This window comes from Narcine bancroftii, chromosome 2 (genome assembly GCF_036971445.1).
Source record: "Narcine bancroftii isolate sNarBan1 chromosome 2, sNarBan1.hap1, whole genome shotgun sequence".
Lineage (NCBI taxonomy): Eukaryota > Metazoa > Chordata > Chondrichthyes > Torpediniformes > Narcinidae > Narcine > Narcine bancroftii.
This window is the reverse complement of record NC_091470.1, coordinates 305,787,781-305,807,931: the sequence shown is the minus strand read 5'-3', so window position 1 is coordinate 305,807,931 and position 20,151 is coordinate 305,787,781. Positions and strand designations below refer to the sequence as shown.

At 38.8% G+C, this 20,151-nt stretch overlaps 1 protein-coding gene across 1 annotated transcript in view; it reads left to right on the top strand.

The window, feature by feature from the left end:
- The window catches only part of sntg1 (syntrophin, gamma 1), a 149,912-nt gene extending 131,246 nt beyond the window's left edge, over positions 1 to 18,666 (top strand). Inside the window, exons 15-17 of the mRNA XM_069915697.1 lie at positions 3,258 to 3,350; positions 7,537 to 7,647; positions 18,532 to 18,666. Coding sequence (XP_069771798.1) covers positions 3,258 to 3,350; positions 7,537 to 7,647; positions 18,532 to 18,666 — 339 coding nt within the window. The remainder of the gene's footprint in view (positions 1 to 3,257; positions 3,351 to 7,536; positions 7,648 to 18,531) is intronic.
- Positions 18,667 to 20,151: the final 1,485 nt, after the last annotated feature.

Genomic DNA, 20,151 nt, shown 5'->3' with positions numbered 1-20,151 from the left:
TTGGTATGACACCAAAAACCCTAGCAGATTTAAACAGAGGTGTGGAGGAAAGTGTGTTGACTGGCTGCATCACGGTCTGATATGGCGAAACCAATACTCCTGAGTGTAATGCCCTCCGAGAGGTAGGATATCACAGGAAAAACCCTCCTCACTATTGAGTACATCTACAGGAAACGCTGCTGTTGGTGGGCAGCAGCCATCATCAAAGATCCTCACCACCTAGCGCATGCTCTCTTCTTGTTGCTATCATAAAGAGGTATAGGTGCCACAAGACTCACACCACAAGACTCACACCACAAGACTCAGGAACAACTGGTCCCCCTCCACCATCAGACAAACTCAATCAGGGACTCATTGAAACACTCTTGTGTGCTTTTTGTTTTCTCTGCATTGCACACAATTTGTTTACATACATTATCTGTTTACAGTTCTTTGTTTGTTTACCTGTTTATATTGTGCGTATCTTATTTTTTGCACTACCAATTAATGGTAATTCTGCTACGGCTGCAAGGAAAAGGAATCTCATGGTTGTAGGTGGTCATGAATGTATTCTGACAATAAATCTGAAATCTGAGTGGCAGCAGCAAGAATGACTTGTCTCTCATTTAGCTATAACATTTTGTGTGTGTGGATAATATCCATCACTTTATTTAAAATTCTCACCATATTTTAATGTCAATCATTTAAAATTTTAAAGGTAAGCATTATTATTTTCCTTTCAATTTGTGTCTTTCTTTTACCTGGAGTTGGTTTGATGCTAGGCTTTTGAAGGCAAATAATTTTGAAGCCTTTGATTTAGTTCTTTCAGAATTGGGAATCTGACTAATTCCAACAAGCCAGTGTTTATTGTAAAGAGTTCAAAGAATTCTGAAAGTTAACAAATAATTTTGGACTGGAGTTATTAAAAGTACGATAATGTTTTAATCTTAAATTTCGTTAGTTAGCAACTTCCCTGGTAATTTTTTTTTACTGTACAGGTATCAAGTTAACAGAAATGCTCAATGGAATTGCATTATGATAAAAAACCCCAAGAGCAAAGTTACTAGTTCGCCATATCTTCTTATTAGACCATGGACAACATTACACAAAGAAAGTTATTATTTCAAAAGGAATTTAATACATTTTTGAAAAAAAAATGCATGTAATGTCTAAATAGCTGAGGCATGAGGCAAGTTGAATTGTTCCTCAAAAGATCCAGGTGTGACGCAATGGGCCAAATGGCATCCTGAGTGTCACAGAGTTATCCAACACCAAAACCTTCTTCCATGGCCCTCCATGCCCATGCCAATCATACTGTTTTCCTGATGTCCTATTTCCTTCTGTGCTGTTGGATTCTCTGCTTTTACTCTTTGTTTTTCATTGATGAATTTTGAATGATGGATTTAGAATTGAACTAACTGAATAGTCTTTCAAAGTTGGCTCAAGTATCGATCATCACATGTCCTGTTTCTGTGTTTTAAAACGCTAGGAGTCCTACAGGAAGGAGGAATTTGACCAAAAAAAAGTATTTGAATCATATAAAACTGTTGCTTTTTTGATGGATAATAACCAGACAGGTAAACAACAATAAATGCAAGCATTCTCAGCCACAAAGGGCTTTCATATACTTCAACATGTTTGAAAGTAGGAATCACTTTAGAATAAATTAGTCAAGCAATTCATACTGTTCTTGTGCTGAGTTGCTTTAGTGTTTAATCAGTAATTCTCTCTTCTGTGTGACAAAGTATATATAGATATGTTTTTAGGAGATAAATTGGGAAAGGTTTGCTGGAGTAGGTTGCATACAAACACTTTAACAAAGATCTTATTTAAAATACTGGAACTCTGTCCCATGCTAGACATATCAGGGCCTCAGAGCTTTAGCAAGATGGATTGTTGTTTACAAAAGGCAACAGATGAAAGAGATGAAAGAGTTTGTCAGAGCCGCTTATGTCTGGAGCTGTAGAAAGAGGATCATGTGGTTTTGCAAGCAGAGAGAGTAAAACAGGCTTTCTCTCAGAGAGAGAGAGACAGAGATCACTTGTACAGTATTACAGCCACCAGACAGCAGCTGGGACTGGAACAGGACAAGCTGGCAAGCTTGTGGATAGCCTGTTTGGAAGATGGCCTGGACAAAGACCTTGTGGTTCATGCAGAAGGAGAGGACTGGCTGTCTAATGTTTCACTTGGAGCAAGAGAAACAAAAAGGCACTCTGTGGTGACCTGAAAGAAAAAGGTTATCATCTGGAGAACCCTGAAGGAGCAAGTTTTGTCAGCAAGACACTGGAGAGGCTGATTAAAAAGGAACAACAAATCTCTCTCTGAAAACCGACAAGAACCTTCCTGAGCAATAACCATTTACCTTTCAAGAACCAAAGCCTGGTGAACTTTATAATTGTTAAATTCTGTACACAGTATAAGAATTGCCTACAATCAGTGAACTTGGAGGATTGAGAAGTGAGATTGAACTGTGAACCAAAGAACCTTTCTGAACTTACACACACATTGCATACACGTGTGCTTAGAATTAGAAGGGTGTTAAGTTAGGTTAGTTAAGTCAATAGTGATAAGTTAAAGTGTAATTCTGTTTTCATGTTTAAAGATAATTAAAAGCACCTTTTGTTTATGTAACCATTTGTCTTGGTGGATATCTATTGCTGCTGGGTTTTGGGGTTCTCGGGGTTCATAACATCTGGATGTCTTTTTGTTTTAAAGTGCAAAAGTATGTCAAAGTAAAATGTGAATATTTTAAAGAATAAACATTAAATTAATATTTAGCATTTTTTAATTATGCTAGTTTCAGTGTTGTTTTTGCCTTTTGTTGCCTTTCCATTCATTCTGTTTCAGACTTTTACTTGCTTTAAATCAAAAACTATTGGAGAGAGATTTTAAGATAGGTCAGAGAATGAAATTTAAAACAAGTTGATTCCTTCAAATTAGAAAATCATCTAAGGATTTATGACTTCAAACTAGTGAAAGTAATTTCAGAATTGATGCTAAGAAATCTTTCTTCTGGTAGTATCTTATATACTTGGAATAGACTTACACATAGAGCAGTGGAACTGAGATCATGGCAACATTTAAAAGCTGCAATGGAGGCACTTCAGGATGTTACAGGACAGAGACATCTCAGTAATTATTTAAGAGTGGGTGTTATGTGTTATGCCTCATATATTAACTACATTGCTGAGGAGAGTGAATTGCCATGAAATATTCCTGAGATGTGTTTCAATGCAATTTTTTTTGAGTTACATGTACAATATTTTGTTTTCTTTTAGTGTAAAACCTACACCTGTGTGTTGGAGAGTCACCTCATGGGACTGACAATAGACTTCAATATGGGTTTTGTGTGTTTCGATGCTGCATCAAAGGTAACAGAATTCTAAAGTTTACCTTTTCATTAATGTTAATTTGGTTCAAAATTACCATTAAATTCTTTGAGCTCAACGTTCAGAAAACCAGAATTAATTGAATTTGCTGTGTCTTATTGCAAAACTGTCACAAAACATTGTAAAAAAGACATTTTAATTAGGTTTCTTCACAGAAACCCTTAATGAGGATTCTGTACACAAACACATTTTTAATTAATAGCATATAAAGAAAAAAAATATGTCAGAATTTAAAATGTGTTTCTTGCCCAGACTTTTGAAACAATATATCAAATTCTTTGATCTAACTAAATTTTGTTAAATTAGTTGAAATTGACAAGCATGATGGTGATGTAGTAAATAAATCAACATTAAAAGTGAATATTTCTTGCAAATGTCTAATTATTGTCCATTCAAATTTATCTAATTCTACTGTTTCCATCTCATCTTTACTGACTTCTTTTATCACTTTTCTCTCTAACCTCTCCCCCTTAGCCTCCTTCCTAGTTGTCTCTCTATTTCTCCCCCCTACTGCATCTTGGCCACTCATAGCATCTTTCCCCCTTCATGTATGAAATATAACCCCATTTTTCTTTAGTCCCAATTAAGAGTCCCAAGTTGAAATGTCGATTATATTTACCCATGGATGCTGCCTGAGCCACACAGTCCACAGTTCACTTGAGATTCCAGCATTGTCAGACTTTGTGTTTTTCTGTTAGCTCATGCATGTCAAGATGTAGCTGACTCTCCATAATTCATAAAAAAAACAAATTTACAAACCTGTCTCAAGTGCATGGTGCAAACCGTAATGCAAGCTTCTATTGATAATGTGCAAACAAAAAGGTTGTTTATGGCAACATTAGTGTAAATAAAGTTTAAAGGATGAACAATAAATTAAATAAACAAAATTGCTGGAGAAACTCAGCAGGTCCCACAATGTTCATAGGAGTCAAAGAAAATAAGGGTTTGACAAAGAGCCTCATTGTTTGTTTATTTTTGTGAATGTTCAGGATAAACTCTAGCCTAATAATCCACTTTCAAAACTTTTCTTTGCAATTGTGCTAAAATTAAAAATAAGTCTATCCTAGAATAAGAATCGTGTCTATATGAATAAAAAGAATAGTCATTTTCTTCAGGATTTAGTCTTCACCAAGTATTGATCAAATTCAAATCTCTCATTGCATTTAAAGTTGTCTTTGCTGCTTTAGCTTGAATTACTGATTTAGTAATTTTATCCAGAACTGGATCAAGATAACAATTAAAATTCCCTCCTACCAATACTTTTTCATGTGCCTCAGCTAAAAACATAAAAGTATCTCTTTTATATCCTTCATCATCTCTGTTTGGTGCATAAATACTCATCAAAGTCCAATTCTCAGATTAAGTTTGACAATGTACTTAAACAAATCTTACCGCAGGATCAATAGTCGCTCTATGAATTTGAACAGGTAATGTTTTCTTAAACAAAATTGGCACACCTCTTGCTTTAGAGTTAAAAGTAGAAGCTACCACTTGTCCAACCCAATCTCTTTTTAATTTTTAATGTTCCTTACCTGTTAAGTGATTTTCTTGCAAAAAATTAATATCAACTTTTTTTTTTAAAAGCTAATACTCTCTTCATTAAGGCCATTAATATTAAAACTTACAAAATTTAATATTTTACTATTTGGCATTACACAAAACTCAAATAGTTCAAAACTGCCCTCTGCCTCACTTCCTGGACCTCCCACATCTCAAAACTATTAAGGCCTCATTGGTTATATATCTTTGTCTGATATGGCGCTGCAAGTCTTGCTAAGTTCCTCCAGCAAATTTGCTTATTTACTACAGTCACAGCAGATTTACTTGTTTCTCTGACAATAGTAGATATTTTCATTTTTGGCTTTGGAGTGTGTCAGGGTTTTCTACAGACCATCAGGGATTTACTGTTCATATTAAGGAGAAGTGAAAACACAATTTAAAATATTCAAGCTTGCATTTGATACAAAGCTTAAAAAAAAACTGAGCTGTGAGAAAGGTGCGAAGTTAAAGATGGAAATGGCAAATGTAGCATGATGTGAAGAATAAAGGTGCATTTTGGACAGGGGAAAGAAGGCATGTTTTTTAACAATAAAAAAATAGATATCAGAGGGGATAGAGGTATCATGAGATGGAGAAAATAAAAGCAAAATTGTGTGTTTTTATGTTAGTTGCAGGTTAGAGGAGAAAGGGGTCCTCAAAACCAAGATACTGAGGGTTGGTCACAGGATAAAGGCTGAGTCCCTATTTCCTCAAACTGAAGTATTGAACTGAAGGTCATTATTTCACAATAAAGAATCAGCTGTTTAGGACTGAGATGTGGATAGTTTTCTTACACAAAAGGTTATGCATCTTTGAAATAGTCCATCTCAGAGTATGGTAGATATTCACTCTTGAGTGTATTTAAGACGAAGATGAATAAAATTTGGATAATTGGGTGATCAGGGAGTTCATGAAGACCTGACAGATGTTATGTTAAGCCATCATCTTCACAAATTGCAAGCAGACTGGAATTCCCTCAGGCCTTCCTTCTGCTTCGATTTCTTATATCCTTCTGCTCTTTAATCCAGTATCATTCAGAAAAGAGAAAGAATTTGCATTCATGCAACATTTTTACATCCTCCAAGTACCCCATATGACTTCTGCAGTGTTCAAATGATTTTGAAGCTTATAATCAAGTAAAATAACTAATTACAAATGGCAAAATCCAACAACTTAAAAGCTGAAAGACATGGCAGTTTATTTTCTTTTAAATTGGTAGTATAGTTGAGGGAAAATCATTCTTTGAATTTGTTATTCCTTAAATAATACATGAAGTATTTGATCTGAACAGTTATGTGTATCCACACTGGAACATACCCTCCCACATCACATCCCACTTAGCACTGTTACATTTAAATGAGACCAAGTGATCAGATAATAGAAGTGGGACTTCATCACAAAATTGTCTTAAACAGCATCAAGCATATTATTGATGAATTTAAAATGATTGATAAAAGATTAACAATGCAAAGAATAGTTAAATTGGTGCCAAGTATTGGACAAGTTATAATACCAATTTCTCATACTTTAGCAAAATATACTTGCATATGGTTTTCATATAAAAACAAATTTGTTACTTGGTGAATTCCAAAAAAATCCTGAAATCATTTTGCTCATAATTCGATAGATTTAATGCTCAACGTGGCTTTCCCTTCAGTGAAGTTCTTAAATACAATAAAACTCCTGGTATCTGGAATTCAAGCAACTGGAGAAAAAAAGAGGAAAATAGATTTTAAAAATTAAAATAAATAAGAATAAAATAATAGGTTAAAATACATGTATAAAATTGTAAATGTTCTCTAAAGGAGAACAAAAACGTTTGGCGAAGATTGGAGCAAATAAGATGAGGGGGGCACGATTTAATTATATTAAATTTTATTGCTCACCTTTCTGGTGCTTCTGTGGAGGTGGAAGAACCTGCAGATGCAGCAACAGTTAAAGGTTTTCAAAGATTGTGACTGAAAAACAAGAATAATTCTTTAAGTTTATATATTCATGCAAGTAAAGTTTGTTCATTGTAAGTACAGTAGAGAATTTTTTTACTTTTGTTTTTTAAACTGTTTATTCTTAATGTAGGTGTTATAATTCGGTCAAGTAACCGGAAATAAACTTATCCACATCTGCCAATCCCCATTGGTGCTGTATTACCAGGGGTTTTATTGCAATTCAATTGCTGGCATTTTCTTAAAATGATCATGAGATTGAAAAAATCTTACCTGTCTGATCACAGGATAAGCAGCAGAATCGATTAATTTCAAATATCCAACCTCTCAGTAAGAGAACATGATGAACAAAATGTTAGATTTTGCTGTGAAGTGCTGGACACAGGATTCAATTAATGAAAGATTCCATTTTCTAGCATTGAATAGAGATCAGCAAGCCAGCAACTTAACCTGTCAAAACTAAGTTTGAGAAAGAATTGAATGAGGCAGAACGTGGAAGATAATAATAATGATTTCTCATGACTGTCCTGTCTCTGAACCAAATTCATTGTTAGGTTTTGCATTTGATTGAAGGTTAACTGTTCTGCATGGAATAAAATTGAGATGTGTATTAAAAGAGAATGTTAACACAGGGAATACCAACCACCTCTTTGCAATTGACTATATTTTATCTTGTAATTTTGCAGGCTGTCCTCTGGAGATACAAATTTTCACAGCTGAAAGGTTCTTCAGATGATGGTAAAAGCAAGATTAAATTTTTATTCCAGAGTATCGACACTAAACAAATTGAAGCAAAGGTAATGTAGTTTGAGTTTGATGTCAGATTAGAGAAGTCTGTGTTTAAGAATAATAATTGTGAATTTTATTTTTTTGTGGGACTGGAATATTTCTGTGAAATTGAGAATGAGGTTAATTCTCTAAATCATTCAAGATTAAAGTCAGAGTCAAGGAAATAAACTCTCTCAAGAGACCATTCACTGAAAGCCATGCATTTTATTAAATTAATCACCTAGTCATCTTGCACAGGTGGATGGCAAATGGAGTTGGCAAATGGGAACCAGGAGTATTCATCATTGACGTTAAGGAAGTACCTGTTTTGGTTTGAGGAGGGCAGGGGCCCCTTGAAATCCATGCTCAGGCATTCAAAGGGGCAGGTAGCCTTCATCAGGTGTGATTTATTGGGCTGGTAGAAGTGTGGCTTGCACTCAGCACAGACCCGGCAGTTTCTGGTCAGTAGGGAAGGTTTCGGGCTTTGACAAAGTGAAAAAGCCTAGTGACCCCAGGGTGACAGAGGTCACCGTGGAGGGCTTGGAGTCAGTTGGACTGCATGCTGGCACACGTCCCCTGGGACAGGGTATCTGGAGGCTCGTTGAGCTTCCCAGGCCGGTACAAGATGTCATAGTTGTAGGTGGAGAGTTTGATTCTCCATCTCAGAATCTTGTCATTCTTGATTTTACCCCACTGCTTATTATTAAACATAAAAAAAATTCCATTGGTCAGTCAGCAGGGTAAATTGTTTGCTGGCTAGGTAGTGCCTCCAGTGCCACACTGCATCATCAATGACCTGAGCCTCCTTCTCAATGGAGGAGAGCTGGATCCTGGAGCCAAGGAAGGTGTGGGAGAAAAATGCCACGGGTCTGCCTGATTTGTTAAGGGTGGTGGCCAGGGCAAAGTCAGAGGTATTGTTATCCTCCTGGAACAGGGTGGATTCACCTATGCATGCATTGTGGCCTTGGTAACGTTTCCTTTGATGTGGATGAATGCCACCTGAGCCTCTGCCAACAGGGGGAAGGAGGTGGCTTTCACCAGGGGTCTGTGTAATTTGGGACCAACTGAGCATAATAGGAAAAAAGAAACCAGGCACCTTTTCAGGGCCCTTAGGCTGTGAGGTAGTGTGAGTTCCAACAGGGAACACATGCAGTCGGGGTCGGGACCAATGACTCCATGTTCCACGAAGCAGCGGAGGATGGCCAGACGTGATGTGCGAAACACATTCGTTATTATTATAGGTGACATTGAGTGCCTTGGGCGTGCAGAAGAATTTTTCTAAGTTGGTGTCATGGTCCTGCAGGTCATGGCCGCAGATGGTGTACCTGTGCTGGTCTACCATTCGGTCCATTTCACTCTGAAAAACGGAGACTCCTTTGGTGACTCCAAAAGGAACCCATAGGAAGTGGTAGAAGTGGCTGTTTGACTTGAGCACAGAGTACTGGCAATCCTTTGGACCAATCGGGAGCTGATGGTATGCCGACTTTACAATGGTGGAGAACACCCAGTATTGGGCTATCTGATTCATCGTGCAGAGAAGGGTGTACACATCCAGCTGCATGAAGCAGTTGTAGTCAATCACCATGCCGAGTTTTTCCTGTTTCTTGACCATCACGACCTGTGCTTTCCAGGGGCTAGTATTCGGTTCAGTGATCCCCTCAGCCAGAAGCCATTTTATCTCTGACTTGATGAATGCCCTGTCTCCCATACTGTTTTGACAGGCTTACAGTCAGGGGAGAGATTTGTGGATTGGGATGGGGAGCCCACAAGTTGGGTGGATCACGGTTTGCCCACAAGTCGGGTGGATCACGGTTTGCTGCTTGGGTACATGCAGAGGGGGGAACAGGTGGTTTAAAAACAGTGGTTACAGATCATGAGGGAAGGATGGGGCCTAATGAACTCATAGTGATGCTCTTGAGATGGCACTAGAAGTCCAACCCCAGTATTATGGGCGAGTAGAGCTATGGCATTACAAGAAGCTTATATACTTCATGCCACATACAGTCAGTGTCACTGCGCAATAGCTGCAGATCTCTGCTGAGTGGGATTTGGAGGCCATAGAGATCTTTCATTCGCTGGGCTCACTATGAGGGAAGAGGTCTGCACAGTATCAGGATGTATAAAAACACTCTGTGCTCCCGCTGTCAAACAAACAGCTTGTTAGGTGACCATTTACCTCCATGTCTGTCATCGAACAGGTGAGCTGGTGAAGGCTATCCTGGTTGAGTATGATCAATGCAGGTACTAGATCGTTGTCTGAGTCACTGTCCAATCCAAACTGATAAGGTGGCACCCGCGATCCAGACCAGTAAGATGGCTGCCTCCATGGTGCACACGTGGCTCAGGGACAGAAGTGACCCTGGAAGTGATGCTGGCCAAGATGGCAGCCTCCATGGCATGCATGCAGTACTGTTGTTTTGGGGCGGAAGTGACACTTACCAAGATGGTAGCTGACCCCACTGCCTACACGTGGCTCTTCTAGGGAAAGGAGAAGGTCTGGACTTTTAAACTTTTGCATAGTGTCCCTACTTTCCACATCCTGAGCATTACCACTTCCTTGGCTGGGCAGTGCTTCCACAGGTGCTTCTATTGGCCGCAGAAGTAGCACTGCGGGTGCTCATCTGCAGCAGCGGCTGAAGTGAAGTCAGAATGCCCCTGTATGGCTGCGGCCTGGGACCCTACTTTTCAAGTTGGCAGCACCCATGTCCCCCACTAGGCACCGCGCGCGTTGTCGACGGAGAATGAGTCCATATTACGGAGGGCTACATCCAATGTTTTGGATATCTCGAAGACCCTCTGCAAGGTCAGTTCGTCCTGTTGCAGCAGCTACTGGCGAATATAGTCTGATCTATATTCACCTGCTACACAGGTGTCCCGGACAAGCTCATCTGTATAGACATCTGCAGTAACATCCCTGCAGCTGCAGGCTCACCCAAGTTCACACAGGACCCAAAACTATTCTTCGAGGGGCTCACCAGGTTGCTGCTTATGAGTGGCCAGGAGATGTTTCATGTAGACCTTGTTTGTCCTAGGCCTGTACTGTTTTTGAGCTTGTTCCATGCCTCTTTGTACATAGTGCAGCCCCCGATCACTGTGTAGCCGTGGTAGCCGACCCACGATTGTGGTAGATGCACCTTGTTGTCAGCTGATCCCACAACGAGTGGAGGCTTGCAGAAAGTTGTTGAAACAGTGTAGCAAGAGCTCAAATTGGTCTAAGGCTTCAGGCGATTGCAGATCAATGTCTAGCTTGTCCGGCCTCAGCAACGTACCCATTGCGATTTTAAAAAATTACAGGAATAAAATTGATATGCTATCAATTACTTCAAAAGACTGGAGGACATATTTGAGTGTTGCAGTCTTTATTAGGGTATTCCAAGGGGAGGAGTCACAGGGTTAGGCAACAGGGAGGCAGGCTAGCCAAACACACAGAGATGGTACAAATGGAACAAATAGTATTACCATGGTATCACCACATATATCTATAGAATCTGCCTGACCAAATCTTGAATCGAAGGAAGTATTTTGTTTTTCTTCATTTTGAACAATGCATCAAACCTGATCCAACTCACTTCATTTAGTAAAATCTAGACAACAAAGTAGGAAGAGGGAATGCTGCAATGAACACTATATATAAATCATACTAAAGCTTGTCTGCTTTGATATCCCTCCATCTCCTTTATGTTCATGTGTTTAAGCCTTTTAAATGCTACTATTGTATTGTAGTGCTTTCACCACAACTGGCAGCTAATTCCAAGCACTTACCACTCTGTTTAAAATAATTGCCCCCACATCACCCCTTAAACTTCCTATCCCGCACCTTAAATGCATATTCTCAAGTGTGACACTTTTACACTGGGGAATAGTCTGGCTGTCCACAGAATCAATAGCCCTTTTCCACTGGGATCCCAGTTAATTGGCCGTCCAGTATCCTGTGATAGGAAGCCATTTGTGCTGTTTCATTGGGCCATCCTTAACTAGGACACTCACTGCTTTTCCACTGAACACAACTCATCCCCAGGGATCGGAGAGTCTACCTTCAAATTGAATGGAATGGAGGGAAGTTGTCTTTTTTCCACTGGTTTAATCAGCATGCCAGCATCAGCTGAAACTGGGGATAGGAGTAGGGGTAGAGGTCATCAATCCTGGAGGGATTTGACATCATTTGATGCCGGCGTGCTGATTGTTTACCTTTTCCACTGGACCATGTCCCGGTTAATTCCTGGGACAAGATGTCAGTGGAAAAGGAAAACAATCAGCACAGCGGCATCCAAATATTTGAATCGCTTCCTCCTGCCAAAGCTCCTTAACCACAAATTAAAATGTACTATCTTCCTATACCTTGCCTCATTAGCACATGGCACACAGGTAGTATCTTGAGATTACAAATCAGGAAGATCCTATTTTTTAAATTTTCTCCCTAGCTCTTTGAACTCATTCTGCAGGACCACACCTCCTTTCCTACCTATGTGATTGGTATCTATATGAATCACACTCTAACTGCTCTCTCTCCCCTTTAGGAACATTCAGTCCTTGTTCAGCAATATCCTGGACCTTGGCACCAGGGAGGCCACACACCATCCCCGCCTCACTTGCAGCCACATCTATCTATCTATGCCCCTGATCATTGAGTCTCCTACCACTACCTGACTGCCCCTCTCTCCACTGAGACTTGGAGCCAGTTGTGGTGCCAATGACCTGGCTTTTGCAGGTACCTTCTGATAGCTCATCCTCTTACCAGTATCCAAAGTGGTGTCCTTGTCACAGAAGAGAATGGTCCCAAGGGATCTCTGCACTGTCTGCCTTTTTCTTTTAGACTTCCTACTGATCACCAGACTGTCTGCAGCTTGTGCCTGAGGTGTGACCACTTCACTGTAACTGCAACCTATGACCTTCTCTGCCCTCAGATGATCCCCTGTTCATTCATCTTCAGCTCTAGCTTCATTGAGGAGCTGCAGCTGTACACACTCCCCACAGATGTTGTCACCAGGAATGCTAGGTTTCTCCCTGATGTCCCACATCCTGCATGAGGAGCAACCTCTGCCCTGACTGACATTCCCATAACACTAACATAAGCTGCACTACCTGAAATGCTTACCTGTTCATACCTGGACACCTGCCCAGCCCTCTTCACCCAACCCTCTGCACTTTCCTCCAAAAGAGCTTACTGCTAATATTCACGCCTCTTGTTGGTTCTGGAAGAAATCGATGTGGAAAACAAATACCCTATACATTACCTGAATCTCACTGTCTTTTTGACGTGAGATACTCTGTTTAATTTTCATTTTAATTTAGATATACAGCATGGTTTCGAGCCCTTACGGCCCACTGAATAGATCTTCAATCCAAGGTACGTTTTGGTCAGGTGGGAGGAAACTGGAAAACCCAGCGGAAACTCATGCAGACACTGGGAGAACATGCAAACTCCTTGCAGACAGCGCCAGATTTGAACCCCAGTTGCTGGTGTTGTAACAACATAATTATTATCCTAATCATCAGAACTCAAAGGCAGATGCCATCTCACTGATTCTCCACTCTGTTTTTGATCACCTGGACCATAAGAACACCTGCTGATCATTCATTGCAGCTTGTTGTTCAACATCACCATACCAACAAAACATATGATCAACCAAAGAGATTTGGGACTCTGATTTACCCTCTGCAACAGGATCCTTTGCTTCCTCGTTGGCAGACCCCATTCAGGCCAGATTGGCAACATCACCTCCTTCTCCTTGACCATCAACACAATGGCACTTTGAGACTGTTGCTCAATCTCCAGCTCTACTGCCCATACATTCATGTCTGCATATCAAGAGACACGTGATGGAGTAGTGGCCGGTAGGAGAATACCAGCCCTCTTCAGAAAAGAAGAAATAAAGTGAAGAAAATTCAAAGTTTAAGAAACACAAAACATAACAAATAAAAGATAAAGTTGTAGAGAAAAGAAAGAAAATGGCACCCAAGAAAGAAAGAGTAAAAACAACAGGGAAAAAAAGAAGAAAAGATGCCGGAAGAGAAAGGAGAAGGCCTTACCTTCATGAAGAAACAGGGAGCCGTCGTGAAGAAGAGAGCCCATTCTCCAAGGTTGGTGACGACCCCACAGAGTTGCTGGACCGAAAAAAATGGCTCTCTGAGCCAAACAAAAGTGCGCAACTGCGCATGTGCAAGGAGTTGGTGGAAGTCGGAGTCGGACCCGGAGGAAGCACGACAATTTGCAGAATGCCTGCACGACAGAAGGAGAGATGAAGAGATGAAACCAGAACGAAGAATGATAATAAAATACATATAAAGATGTAAAAATAATGTATATGTAAGAACTAAAGAAGGGAAAGAAAAGGGAAAAAAGAAAGTAAGGGGGAATAAAGAGGGTGAACTTTGTTATTTGTGAAGATAAAAGTCTTTTCTGGAAGGGGTTGGGTGGGAGAGAATAACCGTCACTGCGAAATCAGTTGATGCTTGTGAGCGAGTTCGCAATCCAAATGGAGAGGGGAGTTGTGGTTGCCCGGCAAGGGATAAGGGGCAACTCAGAGGGGGGGGGGGTGGTAATTTGGGGTTAAGGGAATTTTAGATGTGGGAATTGTTGAAGTACTTTATGTTTTAAAAGTGTTGTCATACATTGAGTTCAAAAAGGGAGAACTGAGATGAAAATGGGGAAAAGGGGGATGGTGGTGGTGAGGAAGGGGAAATGAGGTGTAAACAGGATATGAGATGGCCATGTTGAACTATATGACTATAAATATTAATGGAATACATAGCCAAATTAAATGAAAAAGGCTATTAAATTTTCTGAAAAAAGAAAAAATAGACATAGCATTTGTGCAGGAAACGCATCTAACTGAAGTGGAACATAATAAATTAAGGAGAGACTGGGTGGGGCACATAGCGGCAGCATCATATAATTCAAAAGCCAGAGGTGTAGCTATATTAATTAATAAACATGTACCAATCAAAATAGAAGAGGAAATAATAGATCCAGCAGGGAGGTATGTAATGAATAAATGTTAGATATATTCAGAATTTTTGAATTTGATCAATATATGCACACCAAATGAAGAGGATCAAAAGTTTATGCAAGATTATTTTTGAAGATTTTAGATACATAGGGGAATATATTGATAGGAGGGGATTTTAACTTTAATTTGGATCCAATGTTGGATAAAACTGGACAAAAGACTAGCAAAACAAATAAAGTGGCCAAATGTATGGTTAAATCAATGCAGGAAATGAAACTTATGGATAAATGGAGGAGGCAGCACCCAAGGGAGAAGGAATACTCATATTATTCGAGTAGACATAAAACATACTCAAGGATTGATATATTTTTGTTGTCGGCCCATATTCAAGGGAGAGTTAGGAAAACTGAATATAAAGCTAGATTTCTATCTGATCACTCACCCCTGTTATTAGCAATAGAATTGGAGGACATCCCACCAAGAACATATAGATGGAGGTCAAACTCCATGCTACTTAAAAGACAGGAATTTAGAGAATTTATTGAATGCCAAATTAAAATGCACTTTGAAATAAATATGGAATTAGTGAAAGACAAATTTATATTATGGGATGCAATGAAAGCCTTCATTAGAGGGCAGATAATAAGTTATGTAACTAAGATGAAAAAGGACTACAATCGGGAAATAGAACAGTTGAAAAGGGAGATAGTAAGTACAGAAAAAGAACTAGCAACAAAAGACGATATAACAAAATAGAGAATTGGCGGACAAAAAAATAAAATACAAAACATTACAAACATATAAGGTGGAGAAGAACATAATGAAAATAAAGCAAAAGTATTATGAGCTAGGAGAAAAAACACACAAAATATTAGCCTGGCAACTTAAAACAGAACAAGCTAAAAGAATTGTATTGGCATCAAGGAAAAAGGTCAAACAAATTACATATGATCCAATGGAGATTAATGAGAACTTTAAGGAATCTTATGAACAATTATACCAAACTGATGATAAAATAGAAGAGTTTTTAGCTAAAATTGAACTGCCAAAATTTCAAGGAGGAACAAAACAAACTGATAAAACCATTTGAAATAGAGCAAGTACAGGATATATTAAAAAAGCTACCAAACAATAAAATGCTTGGAGAGGATGGATTCCCAATAGAATTCTATAAAACATTTAAAGAGTTATTAATTCTTCCTCTCCTGGAAGTAATGAACCAGATAGAAGAAACACAAAACTTGCCAGATTCATGAAAGACAGCAATAATTAAAGTAATACCAAAGACGGGAAAGGATCCAATAACACCAGCATCATATAGACCAATATCTCGACTTAATTCAGATTATAAGATAATAGCAAAATTATTAGCAAACAGATTGGCTGACTGTACCAAAAATAGTAAAACAAGATCAAACTGGATTTATTAAGAAAAGATGAACAGCGGATAATGTCTGTAAATTTATTAATCTAATTCATGCAGTTCAAGGAAATAAGAAGCCAACAGTGGCTGTAGCTTTAGATGCAGAAAAAGCCTTTGACAGGGTAGAATGGAATTATTTATTCAAAATACGACAGAGGTTCAATCTACCAGAAAAATATACTAATTGGATTAAAGCATTATATAATGGAACATTGGCGAAGGTAACAGTAAATGGATATTTATCGAACCAATTTAAATTAAGTAGGTCAATTAGGCAGGCATGTCCACTATCTCCTTCACTGTTCGCTTTAGCAATAGAACCATTGGCAGAACTGATAAGAACAGAAAATGAAATAAAAGGGATAAAAATAAAGGAGAAAGAGTATAAAATGAGTTTATTTGCAGATGACATAAGGTATACCTAATAGAACCAGAAATATCAATAAAAGAACTACATAAGAAATTGAAGGAATATGGAGAAATATTGGGGTACAAGATCAACACAAATGTCTGCATATCCAAGTTTAGTCCCAACTCCATCCAAATTTACAGACAACTCCACGGTTAGCGGTCTAATAATGGGAAAAGATTAATTGTAATATAGGATGGAGATCAAGAATTTGGATTCGTGGTACGAGAACAATAATCTTGCTTTCAACATTAACTAGACCAAGGAGCTTATTGTGGATTTTAGAAAAGGGAGGCTGAAAGACCACACATTTCTGTGCATCAATGGAACAGAGGTGCAGAGGATAGTACCTTCAGGTTCCCAGGAGTTCACATATTGAACAACCTCTCCTCGAACCAGCACATTGGGGCACACTAATGCCTCTACTTTGTAAGACATCTGCAAAGATTTGCCATGTCATTTAATATGCTTATCAAAGTTCTTCAGGTGTACTGTAGAAAGTATACTGACTGATTGAATCATAACCCGCCTGGGTAATTTAAGAGCACGGGAATGCAAAAGGCTGCAGAAAGTAGCAAATATTGCCAAGACCATCATGGTCTCCAACTTCTCACAAGAAAGAATCCCATGTCATAAAGACCCCATGTCATTCTGGTTGCACTCTCTTCTCTCAATGCTGTATACCTTAAAGCTCACCTCTAGCCAAGTTTTTAGTCACTCGTCTAAAATTTCAGCTCAGAATTTGAAGCCTGTAGGATTAGCAGTGATGTCAATGGCTCGATCCCATGTATGATTTTTACCGCCTTTGTAGCGGTGCTATGGCAGCACTGCATTTCCCAGAAGGCATCGAACTGGCCATGTGACATCAGTGCATGATGATGTCAGTGTGTGTTGAGGACATTATTTGGGCTTTTAAAGGGCTGCATGGATGATGAATAGTAAATCCATTTGATTCACTCTAAAAACTCCTTGTATGGTTATTTTGTCGTGTACTCTGTGATTCCAGAGGATACTGTTATCTTTTTACAGTAATAGACAGGTTTACACAAATGCCTGAGGCTGTGCCTATGGTAGCTGCTATGGCACACATTTGTGTTCGGGTGTTCCTCAGTTCCTGGGTGTCTCATTTTGGTTTATAAGCACATGTTACTTCGGATAGAGGACCACAATTTACTTCCTCACTGTGGATGGCCTTGTCTCGCTTGTTCAATACAACAATTCATCATACGAATGCATATCATACCCAGGCCAATGGAATGGTGGAAAGATTTCATTGGCATCTCAAGTCAGCCTTGATGGCTTGGTTAGAAGGCCTGAACTGGGCTGATGAGATGTCCTGGGTATTATTGGGCAATGGAGGACCTCCAAGCTTCATCTGCGGAGCTCATGTACGGTGCACTGTTGGTGGTTCGAGGGGAGTTCATCTCCAACAATTCCAACTCTAGCAATGATCCTATGGAACTGTTGAGTAGGCTAAGGGAGACAGTAGGAAAATTGACCCCTATACCACATCAACACTTGGAGAACACTCTTCCTTTGCACCTGAAGACCTCAAAAACTGTGAATACGTCTTTGCTTGAAGAGGAACACTTGGTCAACCTTTACAGATGCCCTACAAAGGCCCTTATAGGATACTCAGACAAACTAGGTCGACCTGTATTTTGGACATTGGAAGGAAGCCACAGTCTTTCACTATTGGCGGGCTTAAACCAGATCATGTGGACAAGTCTTCCCCACTGCAGCAGCCAATAGAGGTCGACCACCTAAAAGACAGACAAACCTTTCTGCTGGGGTTGGGGGTGGCTGTTTAGCAGTGTTATGATGGCACTACAAATCACAGAAGTCATTGAATTGGCCATGTGATGTCAGTGTATGATGACATCAGCGTGGGTTGAGCTCATAATTCGAGCTTTTAAAAGGTTGCATGGGAGATGAAGAGTGAATCCATTTGATTCACTCTAAAAATACCTTGTGTGGTTATTTTGTTGTGCCCACTGTGATTCCAGTGGCCACACCTTCCTATCCAGTGTGTAAATGGGTAACAGAGTTAAAATTAATAATGTTTCTTTTTTTTTGCACGTCGCTACATTTTAATAATCATATATTATTTTCTCCTTGTATTTCTTTTAAGCAGGAGCTGGAATTTTCCAACCTTTTTGCTGTACTGCATTGCATACACTCCTTCCTTGCTGCCAAAGTTGCTTGCATGGACCCACTCTATGTTGGAAGTCAGGCTGTTCCTGGGAAGATCAAGTACAAAAATTGATGGATCCCTGTCCTTCCATCCCATTGGAAGAATCGTTATTGTTGAAGATGAATATTCATCCCACTTCAGCCATGTGAGATTTCTATGTAAGACTCCCAGTTCAGGAGAAAATTTGTCAGTTACAATTGCACGCCTCTGCCCAAAGTGGTAAACTCATACTAAATAAAATGAACTGAAATTGGCAGAAGCTGCAGCCACTGAATGAATTGAACTGAAATCTCAAGGGAACACCACATGATAATTCTTCCTCTTTTATTGACTGAGCTCAAGCCTCCTTACAGATTTCAGCCTGAAGCTTGTCACAGTGTACTTCTTGGATGATGGTAGTCACTTAATGTAAACAGATTTCTTATTGGACATATCTCTGCATATGCAACCCTGCAATTTAATGTACATCAATAGTTCCAAAGAAGGAATTTTTAAAATCAATTTACAAGATGTTTAAATGTAATAAATCGGAGATTGATGGAAGATGATGATTACAGGAATATGTGAAATGAAAATTAAAGATTTAAATGGACAAAAGTGGATCACTTTTATGTAAAATAATTTTTGTAGTGAAAATGCACTTATTTTTACAATATGCCCTGTGTTCACTGTTTCCATGTTAAGTCGATGAAATACTGAAATCTGAACTTGTGAATAACATAATCAGAAGTTATTCAATGTTGTAGATAAAAATAACAAAAAAATTAACCTTCTGTGAACCATTGTCAAAAGCTGCTAAAATCTAGATAACATTACCAGCATTACCTAAACAACTGTATTGACTAATTTTAAATCATTAAGAAATATACCTGTTCAATTGCATATTTAACTGTACATTTTGAAGTACGACCATTCTGATAAAAACAGCCAGTGAAATTTTAACACTATTTGATTTGTTTTTTAAACCACATAATAATCTGAATAACTGAAGATCTAACATATCTTACACTCCTTGTGAATGAGTGCAATGAAATGATTCAATGTAAAATTCATACAAATGGATTTATTTTTGTTATAATTGCAGACAGAAGGTGTGCGTGGGTGTGTGCGTGTGGCTAACACACTATAATATGATTCCAGGATATAAGACAGGATTATAGTATTTGTTGTAGATGTTCTGTTAATCCTCTAAACATATTAAGGTTGACTAAACAAAGCCTTGGAAGGGTTGAGCTGTTTTTCACCAAGAGCTTTGCATTTCACACCACTCATCCATGTTTTGTATCCCACTAAGTTTCAACACTTCGAAAGTGTTGTACTAAAAAGGAATATTTTAAAAAAATATTTGCATTATCTGCTCTTCTGGTATTGGCTACTTCTTTTAATTATTTGTTTAGATGTCTATTTATTCAATGCTGTGAGAATTTGACCACAACATGTCTCTTTAATGCAATCATTTGAATCATGTAACTATTGCATTCATTGACTGACAATAGTATTTTCCATGGTTTTTTAAGGCACAGTCAAATTTAGAGATTGTTAAAGGTTAAAGCCTAA